This window comes from Nanorana parkeri, unplaced genomic scaffold (genome assembly GCF_000935625.1).
Source record: "Nanorana parkeri isolate BGI_ZX_2015 unplaced genomic scaffold, ASM93562v1 scaffold113, whole genome shotgun sequence".
In the NCBI taxonomy this organism is placed as follows: Eukaryota; Metazoa; Chordata; class Amphibia; order Anura; family Dicroglossidae; genus Nanorana; species Nanorana parkeri.
In genome coordinates this window covers 1,869,009-1,881,028 of record NW_017306381.1, presented here as the reverse complement: position 1 = coordinate 1,881,028, position 12,020 = coordinate 1,869,009, and the positions used below count along the sequence as shown (strand labels likewise).

The 12,020-nt window shown below is 48.5% G+C and overlaps 1 protein-coding gene across 1 annotated transcript in view; it reads right to left on the bottom strand.

Moving 5' to 3' along the window:
* Positions 1 to 12,020, bottom strand: part of NOP2 (NOP2 nucleolar protein) — a 24,854-nt gene that overhangs the window by 1,307 nt on the left and 11,527 nt on the right. The window contains exons 10-16 of the mRNA XM_018553187.1: positions 7,868 to 7,955; positions 7,643 to 7,783; positions 7,367 to 7,506; positions 5,545 to 5,634; positions 4,415 to 4,537; positions 2,729 to 2,826; positions 677 to 807 (exon numbers count right to left, since the gene is read on the bottom strand). Coding sequence (XP_018408689.1) covers positions 677 to 807; positions 2,729 to 2,826; positions 4,415 to 4,537; positions 5,545 to 5,634; positions 7,367 to 7,506; positions 7,643 to 7,783; positions 7,868 to 7,955 — 811 coding nt within the window. The remainder of the gene's footprint in view (positions 1 to 676; positions 808 to 2,728; positions 2,827 to 4,414; positions 4,538 to 5,544; positions 5,635 to 7,366; positions 7,507 to 7,642; positions 7,784 to 7,867; positions 7,956 to 12,020) is intronic.

Sequence of the window (12,020 nt, the reverse complement as noted above, 5' to 3'; positions counted from 1 at the left end):
GGCCGCGTGCTGGCGGCCGGGGGGGGGGGGGGGGGGGGGGGGGCAGCCCTATCACAGCTCTCTTCTCTGCACAGGCTATGTGCAGCACATTGATGATGTCTGCTCCTTTATCAAGGTAATATCTGGGTCTGCAAAGGCATTTGGCGCACACAAAGTGGATTATGTCCTGGAGTAAACTTTCTAGTGTTCCGCTTTAAATGCTACACATCTGGCAGATGACTAGTATGCATTCCAAAGATGGAGATTGTTTCACAATATTTGAAAACAAGGGGGCTGTTGCTGCCAACATCTTCTCCTGCAAATGCTCGTCTCATGCTAATCCTTTGGCTTCAATACTGTGAAACACTAACCCAGACCGAGTATACCCGACTATACTTTGACTTCCCTGATCTGCACAGATTGGTAACTCAACGTATTGAACACAGACAGCCAGGCAAACTGCATTTTCAACCAACACTGCTGGTGGTCATCGCTCCCTCAGTATGAGTCTCCTTTAAAGGGCCAGTCCACCCAGTAGCGATAATTCAGTTAAAAGTGGAGCACTGCACATGCAGCTCTAGGTGTGACTGGTGGATAAAGAAAACCTGGCAAGACACACACCATCTGTAATCCGTGGCATACAAGCAGTAGGGGTACTTTGCTCCCTTGCATGAGGCGCTGTCGGGGTATCACTTACCTTCCTTTGTTGATGGAATGGCGTTTGCGAATTTGCGGAACTTGGCAACGAAGAAGCCTTCCATGTTGTGGGTGTGCGGGTAGAAGCGGCGGGTCAGGCGGAGGGACTGGTGGAAGCGACGTTCCTTAAACCTGCAGGGAAACGTAGTTCATTTTAATGACCATAACAAAAGCAAGGCCGAAGTCATGATGGAACTGGACTAAAGTACAGACCAGGGGCAGGCAACCTCGGCACGCCAGCTGTTGTGGAACTACAAGTCCCATGAGGCATTGCAAGAATGAGAGCCAAATACATGATGGGATTTGAAAACATTAACACAGCTGGAGTGCCGAGGTTGCCTGCCCCAGGTACAGACGAAAGTAAACGCTTGTATGAGAGTCTAACGGTCACCAGTCTGATTACCTGGAGAACCAGTGACGGGGAGGCTGTAACAAGCTTTTTAGACTTTCAGAAATGTGGCTCTGACGTCTCTGGTGAGACAGGTATTTGCTTATAAGTAAAAGCCCGGCTGTTTCAATTAGGGATGCACCGAAATTTTGCCCATAGTACTATGTGCAAAATGCCGATAGGAAAAAATAAAAAAGGTGGTGCATTCCCTGCTTCTCCGACCCAACACCCTCCCACTGGGCACCAGTTGCAAGCTTCAGTCTGTGTCCCCTCCAATCCACGCTGCTCTCCCCCACTTGTGTTGGCAGAGGCGACGGGGATCGGAGGGGACACAGAGCCAATCCAGCTGCCGGCTCCCAGTGGGGAGGAGAAAGGTGCCAGGAGACCAGAGGAGGAGAAAGCTCCGGCGGGAGAGGGCAGAGCTTCAGGATCCGTAAATCTTTTGAATTTTTACTGTTCCTTCACTGTACTGAGCAAACAGAGTGATCATTACTGATCACTCTGTGTTTGTAAATAACTGAGGACATAGTGATTACTATGTCCCCAGTTATGAATGAACAGGAAGTGCTATACATCACTTCCTGTTCATTTATGAATGGGAACATAGTAAATATTTACTATCTGCTCACTTAATGAACAGGAAGAAGCTCCGTACAGAGGCATCCTGTCCATTCATGACTGGGTTGATAGTCAATATTGACTATCTCCAGATTATGAATGAAAAGGAAGCCTCTGTGCTGAGAGGTTCCTGATCATTGAGGGCCGATTGAGTTTGACACCCCTGATTTAGAGGATATTTTGTCCTCACACCATTCTGCTTCAGAACATCATCTTAATTGGTATTCCTTCAGCATGGCCTCCTGGCAACTTTCCAAAATGTTGCATTTTTATCTCGTTTTATCTCGTATTATGTTGAATACCGATAAAGTAGGGCTGTGGAAATTAAAGATTAATTTCTCGATTTATCGTTAAACTTTTTGATCAATTCAAATTATTTTGATCGCTAATGAAAACACTCGCCTCTCCGCCGGCTTCCGGGAGTCCCGTCGGCGATCGGGTGAAGTCACGGACATCGGCATCACCCGACTCCTCCCCCCTGCCCCAAGTGGCTGCGTCGGCTAACGAAGGGAAGGGGGGAGGAGTCCGGTGACGTCGATGTCCGTGATGTCCCCCGGACTCCTCCCCCCTTCGTTAGCCGACGGAGCCACTTGCCCCAGAAACGTTCTGCACGAGCGCCAGCCAAGGCATTGGCCTATACAGATACAGCACAGCAATGAAGTAATAAAATGAACTCGGATCACACTAATCCAGCACGTTATTAATCTCACGTGCCCCACTCAAGCGGCGGCCATATTGAGTGGGGCACGTGAGATTAATAACGTGATGGATTAGTGTGATCCGAGTTCATTTTATTACTTCATTGCTGTGCTGTATGTGTATAGGCCAATGTAGTTGGATCTGTATGTGCGTTATAATTAATCGAAATTAATTGATTAATCGATTTAAAAAAAATTTCGATTAATCGAACAGGAACATTTTAATCATTACAAGCCCTACGATAAAGATTTCAATACTATTACATAGAAAGCACCCCATGACCTAGGGGGAAGTACACACAAAACAGCAGCTCAATTCCCAGGCAATCCATTATTTTCAGGGTCTCACCTCACAAAACCTTCTTTACCAAAGTCCAGACCTGTGGGTACGAGCTTGACATTCCTTTTCTTCAAAGCGTAGTCCACCACGCACTCGTTCTCCTCCACCTACAGACACATATGAGAGAATGACAGGGGCCCCAAGTCTACGTGTATCCAAGATACAAAATAAAGTTGAATATGTTTATATTTTGGTCCCTCCTTGCTCCTCGCATCAACAACATAAACACATTTTTTAAGAAAAACTTTGAATCCAGTGATGTCAGCCAGATCACGGCTGGTGGGAGGGGTCAGTAGGGTGCTGCACACAGCCTCCTGAAAACATCACAGCACTCTGCCTCAGTACTCCACTCAAGAGCCTCAGCCCTGATGCTCTTGGGAGGAGTTATGCAAATATCAAAATGCCTGGATGGGTGGATGTTAGTTTAGTGGAGTTGGTGTTCTTAGGCAGTCTGCATTTTCATGCCGATCATCAGTAGGTAATGGCCACATGTCATGCTGAGCCTCCATGGCTGAAAAAAACTGAAACCCAATGAATGAATGAATGAGATGGGCTACATGATGCTTGATGTCCTACAGCAACGAAATGAGGCTGGCTCCATCTGATTTGCTGCAGATTTGAATGCACATTGCGAGAAGCTCACAGCGTGCAGTAAAATCAGAGTAAGCAATTTCAGTTCCGCTCACTTTGCAAACATTTACTCTCACTTCCTGTTGTGTCTTTGGCACAGGAAGGGAATGGAAATCTCCTTAATGGGACATAGACAGCAAAAAAGAAAAAACAGATTTTTACCCTTCCCTACTCTATCAAAATAAATAAGTTTGGACCATGCATACACTTTAACTGGGCTGCGACGACAACTCCACTATACCTAATGGCAGAGGTAAACAAACCACACACATATCCAGGGAGCATGCATGAGAGTGAGCACCATATGTATGCAGAGCATCTACCACCATGGACACCAAGCTAAAATTGAGCTCTCGCCTTCTGTACAGGTAGGTAGAGCCCACAATGAGAGGGATAATGTCAGAGGCGTTCTGAGGCCAGTTGTCACCCGGAGCGGATGCCGGGTGACCGCCCCCCGCCGTGACGTCAATGCGCGGCCACCTTATTGATACCTGCCGGCGGCCATCTTGGTGATGGACGCCGGAGGGGACGTTCACCTGGCGGAATAAGGTATGCGGCTGGGTCCCCTCCTCTCTCTTGAAACTGTCGGGCCCTTGGTCCATGGCAGAGTGCCCGACTTTTTAGAGAGGGGGGACACCAAAATGACAGTCATTTTGGTGTCTCCCCTTCCAATTGTGTCCCCCAGGTGCGGGCCGCACCCCCCTTGTGAAGCCACTGGATAATGCCGTTCTGCTTTTCCCTAGCATCTATCCTTCTCAGGGCAGGGTTTATAAGACTGACAAGAAGCAGAAAAGACTAAGCTGTGCAGAGACGTACAGTCTAAAACATAAGGGGCAACATCTGGTGTCCTTGTTCCTTGGGGCAGGGTTTATACTGCATAGGTCTGACCCCACTGACAGAAAAGATAGATCCTACTTTCCTTCATATCTTTTTACCTCCTTGGCAAGACATGGAAAAAAGACCCCCCATGCATACATAGCTTTATTACAATTTAATGACACCTCCCATGAGGATGCATCTAGGTTACTGCAGTGAAGGAAAGCAGAGGCTTGCTGTCAGACTTACCGTAATAGAACATGTGCAATAGACCAGGAATCCTCCAGCTGATGACTGGGCATCCAGAGAGTCAATGGCACTCAGGATCAGTTCCTTCTGGATGTGGGCACAGCGCTGTACATCTTGTAGGCTCTGTAGGAGGAAGTAATGTACCGGTAATACACAGGAGGATCTTTTTCTCCTTAAAATGTTTGAATTGTTTGCTACTGAGGCTTCCTGATCAGTCTAAGGTGGCCGATAATGGAACATCAGTAGAGGGGAACCTCCAAACCTAAAAATCTAGCAGTCTAGCAATCTGGTCCATCTGCCGAACATATACCACTGAAGTTATACCAAGTGCCCCCCAAAAAATATATGAGAAACCAATGTAATATATGCGCGTTCACACTACCAAAAGAAATCATCGGTGTGCCTTGAGCCTACTAGAGAGTAAATTACATTATTTACTTATTTTCCCCAAATTATTGCATTGAGCACACGGTGTCCTGCAGCCCCTCAGGCATTTGTCCAGCTACATTAGTTATGGCTGAAATGGATTATACATTTGTGCCCGTCTCAAGATAACATAAGCCCCTCCCCTTGCAGTGGGGGTACTTCCACACTGCACTTTGATGTCTGGGGGAATTCTTTAAAGCAGTTTTACCTAACTGCTCCCTGCTCCCTCCTTGACAGGCACCCATGGCCTCTTACCCCCTCTCTGCTCCGGCAGTCTGAAGCCCAGCTAATGTCATCATGTCTAACGCCGGGTCAATAGCCCTGCATTAGACGTGGGGACACCGAGGAAGAGTCTATAGCCGTAGGGGGGAGAAAGGTCAGGGCTATGGTGTGCAAGGAGGGAGGTCAGGGAAATAACTCTTCTGGGTTCAATTTTCTAAGGTTCATTACAAGTGAATATAAAATAATTACTGCACATGGGCAATTAAAAACTTGTTTTGTTCTGTGCTTTTACCTGCAAATTTTAAGATAGTGACAGTGTCGCTTTAAACTGACTGACTTCTAATACAAACTACAGAAAATATCCTCTACTGTGAGGATTTAGTTCAAATACCCCCCACCCTGTATTAAAATGATAAGCCTCATAGTAGAGGGCGGCACAATTGTTAGTTGTATGGATAGTATCCATCCATTTCCTCACTCACCTTGTTGGTTTTTACTGTTGGATCTTTGCTGATGACACCAGTTCCACTGCAAGGGGCATCCAGGAGCACCCGATCAAACCCCCCAAGGACCTGGCAGAGAGAAGGCGTTAGGTGTGATGGAGGAATGGGACAGAGCTGCAAGAATTAGGTATAGAGGGAAAACACTGCACAGCCAGCAGAGGGCACTTCTGGGACTCCTAGTATGACATGAAGGAATTAGTTGGCCTTTGGAGTCATAATCAAGTGAATCCAGCATGATACAGTTACACTCAGGCCCGGCGCTACCGCAAGGCAAGTCAGGCGGCCGCCTTACGGCGCTGCAGGGTGAGGGCGGAAAAAACAGGGCATTTTGACAAGTACTTGTACTTGTCAAAATGCCCCGATGTTTGCGCTATGTTTTTTTTTCTCTCCCACTTACCTTCGGTGCGGGAGAGCAGCGGCGAGTCAGCGATGGTCCAGTGGGAGGAGCTCCAGGTGGGGTCCTAATTTAGCTGGCCGGCGACTGCCTGAAGATCCCGACACGCGCGGCACCTCAGGCAGTTGCCGGCCAGCTAAATAGGACCCCACCTGGAGCTCCTCCCACCGGACCAGCGCTGACTCGCCGCTGCTCTCCAGCACCGAAGGTAAGTGAAAAAAAAAAAAACATAGCGCAAACATCGGGGCATTTTGACAAGTACTTGTCAAAATGCCCTGTTTTTACAGGGGGTCGGGGATGGGGGCGCAAAAATGCACCTTGCCTGTGTATGCACGAATCCTAGCACCGGCCCTGGTTACACTGCAATCTGCACATTTTACTGAACATCAGAAAGCCTTGACAATCTGTTCCATGAGCTCATATATCTGCCTCTATGGCAGCCTGCGTCCTTTACTGCACTGGAACCTCTGTCAGTCATTTCAGCAATAGACCAGTTAGGACACTTCCAGAATTCCTGCCAATATTACCAATGAAACTGAAAGAATCCCTGTCAGGACTTCTAGAGTCCCCTGCAATGACGTTGGGCATGTGCTCTGACCCAAAGGGTATTTATATTTCAGCCTTTGAAGTGGAGAGTGCCGTGTCTTCAAGCCAGCTACCTGTGAGCAAGAGCCTTAGCTTGCCGCCTGCCAAGACCCCTGAATTTGACGACTTCTTTCGCCTCCAATATGGCTTACCACCTACTCATTGCTGACCCAACGTTTCTGACTTCCCTCTGCTTGCTGTCAGCAAAGAACTGCGCTTAGTCCCGACTGCTCTAGTCTTCTTTCTCCGCACTATAACACTCCAGGTGAGCAATCCCAGTGGCTGCGACCTGGTTCCAGCTGCAGCCATGAATTGCGCGGACCACTGGGATTTCCCATCACGAGCCCCGGTGAAGACCAACTGGTACTTAGATTCTGGGCCTTGGGGGAGCCCTTATGTAGGTGTGAAGAGTGAGAGTTCTCCCTGCTTTAGACTACATAGAGAATTCTGCGGCTGGAAGAGAGGCTGACATGACTGACAGATCACATGACCAGGCTTCTCCTTCCTGGTTTTTTTCTTCATTCATTTTAATTACATTCCACTTGTTTTGGAGTCTTGAAGCAAGCGGGGAGCAAAGAACATCTGTGGAGCACTCCGTTGTGTTTTATATATGTGGGAGGCAGGGGCTGATGGGAGCTATAGGGAAGAGGAAGTTCTTTCTCCATGTGGTTAATGTCCTGCCTCCTGGAATAGATGCCTACACCCCACCCAAGGGAGCACGGCCTCCCTCTCTGCACATTTTTGGCAATATGCACAACACTTGTGACAGGTCATGGCTAATCTCTACACCACTTGTCATTATGATGGTCATACTGCTCTCACCTTATGGATCTGCCGACCGTCATAATTAGAGAGTATACAGTTTGAGACGCCCAATCTGTGCAAATTTCCCACCACGCTCCGGAGACGATCGGCGTTCATATCATTGGCGACAATCATGCCGGTATTCTTCATTAGCTGGGCTGTGGGCAGAAGAAGAATATTATAGCATACGATCGGGACTATCAGCAACAAGGCAAAACCACGTCGCCGTTAGCAACTTTCAATCACACACACACACTTCAGCCACAAGAATTATTTTCCTTCTCCAATACTTACCGATATAACTGGTCTTCCCGCCAGGAGCGCAGCACATGTCCAGCACCCGTTCATTTTCTTGTGGTGCCAGAGCAATGACTGGCAACATGCTGGACGCACCCTGCAGCATGTAGTGACCAGCCAGGTACTCAGGGGTGGCACCTAGGAAGAGAGGAGAGGACATAGATTACACAGAGTATCAAAGACAATAGAAAGCGCCTTTATTCACACTCATGAGAACCTCACCGATTGGTACAGAAGAGTCAAAGATGATCAGTCCGGTCTTCGACCATTTACCCAACGGGTCCAGATTTACGCCACGATTAATGAGAGCCTAATACAGGGCAATGGAAGAAGAAAAATCCAGTAAGATCAATACAATAATTACTAGAATTCCTAACGATTAACTTCCCTTATTTGCTCCCTTTTGGTTTGTTAAAAAGTACCATTAATAGTATTTTTGTTATATCTGATGAAGAAGTGCAAAAATACCTGATCTGCCAGAACTCATGAGCTGAGAACTTTCTGTGCTCTCTCTGCCTGTGTAGGCTTAAATCGGTAACATCGTTACCAACTGTCCCTGAGGACTACAGAACACCTCCCCCTATGTTATGCAGATGAGTAGTAGGTGTTCTGTAGACCCGTACTAGGGTAACAACGTTGCTCCACCATAGATACATTGCGGTGTGCATTCTCACCCAATGAAGGGAAGTGTGTTACTGGCAGGATCACCAGCCTGAACAAAGAAAACGAATGCAGCAACCACATCTAAGGACTGCTAAACTGCAACATATTACATTAGTGCCCTTGGGTTTAGATGCACGTTAAGACAAGATACTAGGGGACGTGGTTTCCGCGGCTAACAAGATGGCCGCTTAACTCCGGAGCTTCTGACCACCCGCAACCCAAAATCAGCTTCTACAGCCCCTGAAGAGACGACATGGGGAAGATTGGACCGCAATACCCCCCGGGGAAGACGCCCCCGTCGCAGGGAAACCAACAAAACAAGCAGGTACCAGATATGTTCCGCTCCCAGCTCCCAGCGACAACCCCGTTCCCGACGGTGCATCCATGCACGACTACATCAAACATCTCCCGACTCGGTGTGACTTGTCCTCCATCGCAGAAGACATAAAAGCCACCCTGCACTCCGCGGTGACTGAGCTGCGGGACGACATCCGGGACATAGGCCGCAGGATGACCGTGGCTGAGAAGGCCGGCACGGCCAGAGAAAGGGGAGATCCGACGGCTCCATTCCCAACAAGAAACCACCTCTCATTCCCTTATCACAATGAGACGCCAGCTGGAAGACCTAGACAACCGGGGTCGACGGTCTAACATACGGGTACGCGGTCTCCCGGAAACCATCATGCCCGATGCGGTCCCCACCACCCTTCTAAGGCTATTTAATGACCTGCTGGAGAGGCCACTGGATTCGCCCATAGAATTTGTGAGGGCACACCGGGCGCTGAGGCCCAGGATGGCGAATGACGAAATGCCTAGAGACGTCGTCTGCTGCTTGCAGAGTTTTCCATTGAAGGAGGAGATCCTGCAACGCTCTAGGCGCAGGGGTGCGGTATTCCTTGACGGGACAGAAGTGAAACTTTTCCAGGACCTCTCCGTCCATACACTCCAGCAACGGAGAGCACTTTGACCACTGCTGGAATGCCTCCGCCATCATGGTATAGTGTACCGCTGGCGCTTCCCTTTCTGCCTCTCCGCTAACCACAAGGGGAAGACTGCACTTCTGCGTACACCTGAAGACCTGGAGATGTTCTGCTCCGTGCTGGATCTCCCTCCGGTCACGATACAGGATTGGTATGAGGATCTTCGACCCACTCCTCCACCGCGAGATGACCAGCAAAGAGCCCCGAATCGTACACCAGAACGGATGACCCGACGTTCCTCAACACCAACACCGGCAGGCCCGAAACGCAGCAAGCCTTACCGCTCCACGCCACGAGCAGCTGAGTCCCCCCCCGCGGGCTGAAGATCTCTCTAACGAAGAGCACCGCCATCACTGAGGCCCAAGGTACAGCCCTGTTTAAATTCTGTTGCCCCTCAAGCTGGCGATCCCTACCACAGCCACTGGACCCTCTTCGCCATTTTCCCGCAAGCCGCATCACCAAGTGGAACCCCAACTGCCTCCTGTTGCCCGATACAAAAGGTTCATACGTGATGACCTTTGCGCTCCTTCCCTCAACCACGTATGGGACCCCGGCTTTTGCCGGGCCACGAATCCATGCTACGACCTATTGCCCCTCAAACTGGCACAGACGCCTCTTCTCGGCTGAGAATGATCCTGGTCGGCAACAACAGGACCGGAAGAGAGAGGAGTACACAATTTACCCTAAACCTGATTGCTGTACTATAAGTGATACATCATTGCCCCTTCTTACTCCAGAGCGATTTCCCACCACACGGTACTCACCCACGAACTAAATGGGAACGGAATCTCCATACAGTGATCCCTCAGGATGACTGGCTGGATATTTGTTCAACAGTGCACAAATGTGCATTTAATAGCAGAATGCAGGAAACAAATTACAAACTCCTAGTCTCATGGTACAGGACTCCCCACCTATTACACTGCATGTACCCAGCCGTGTCCCCACTGTGCTGGAGATGCAATGCAGAAGATGGTACCCTCACACACATCTTTTGGTCCTGCTCCCAGATACAACCATTTTGGAAAAAGGTTTATGAAGCAATTTATAAGATCACTGGAGCCACACTTCTATTTTCACCCTCGCATTCCCTACTACATTGGGAACCTGGGAAGCCAAAAGGCGCGTTTAAGTCACTTCACCGGCACCTCATTAATGCTGCCCGCACAATCATCCCCCGCCATTGGCGACAGCCCGATGTACCTACGATCCGCGAATGGTTGGCACAGGTTGGTCATGTATATGAAATGGAGGAGTTGTTGGCTACCAAACAAGATAAACTAGATCACTTTAGGTCAATGTGGACGTGCTGGACCTACTTTACAACGATAACCGACTTGACCACCCTTTACTGAGCCACCTTCGGGTCTAATAGGCACCAATCTCACAACGCCCCCTCCCTGTGTTCATGTCTCATACCCCTAATCCCAACTCCCCCACCCTCCCCCCCTCATATATCCTCAGACTTACCATCGTCCTCTGCGCATAACTCTCTGAGTCACACTGGTCTTAAACTCTTGGTCTAATATTCGAACTGACAAAAGACAACAGGGTATCAACTACGGATGGTTGGTAGCCACTAAGCTGATATGAGACCGATTTAGAATGGCTAGTTCGTTAGCTAAAGCGGATTACCTAGAAGTAGCTGCGAGATAGATAGAGAAACTCTGATGAAATTCTAGTGTGATTGATGAGACGTTCGGGCAACATGAGAATACTGAGGATACTTAAAACCTGATCCCTCCCTTCTCTACCTATATACCCTGTCTCCTACCTCTCCAAGGGTTCACCCCTCTGTTATTAACTAAGATTATGAAAGCTATATGTACCTGACGCATCACAACGACCCGTCTGTGGGTTTTTGACATCTGTATATACCCCTGTTGTTACCATGTAAATCTCAATAAAAATGTATTTGAAACAAAAAAAAGACAAGATACTAGGAAATGGCACTTCTGTAGGCAACATTGTGGCAGCAACTGGCCGCAGGTGCATGGGATTTCCAGCTCCTACCCCCTGCCAACAAGACATGTGCACATTCAGGTCATACTCCGCTATGCTTTCCTTGCTGAATCGCGACAAGCAGAAGTGGCAGGGACTGCTGACAGAAGTCACATGACTACCTCAGCCAATTGGTAGTTATCTTCTGTTCTCCTTTTGTATAGCTAAATAGGTCAATACGCGCTGCCCGGCTTCTTGACAGCCCGGGAAGCTGGCTCCATGCCGTTTGGCCTGCGCCATGCTGATTGGCTGGGAAGCCAGCTCCATGCTCCCTCACGGCACTGCCGGTCAGAGGAAATCTTCCTCTGACCAGAAGTTCTGGTAACGGGGGTAAGTATCAGTGCATCCATAGTTGCAATCTTGTTTTTTAAATTAAAGGGTGTGGAGTCCATTAAACAGGAAATCAGCACACGTATTTCAAAACACAAATTTAAGGATTAGGGATGCACCGATACCTGTATTTCGGTATCAAGTACCGATATTTTTTTTTCCGTACTGATAACAGAAGTTCCATTAACCAGTTGACATCCGCGGTGTTAAACCCCCTTCCCATCCAGGCCATTTTTCAGTATTCAGCGCTGCGGTACTTTGACATTTATTCCGTCATGCAGCGCTGTACTGAAATTAATTTTATACCCTTTTTTGGGGACAGATAGAGCTTTCTTTTGGTGGTATTTATTCACCACTGGGGGTTTTATTTTTTTACTATATTAAGGAAAAATTACCGAAAT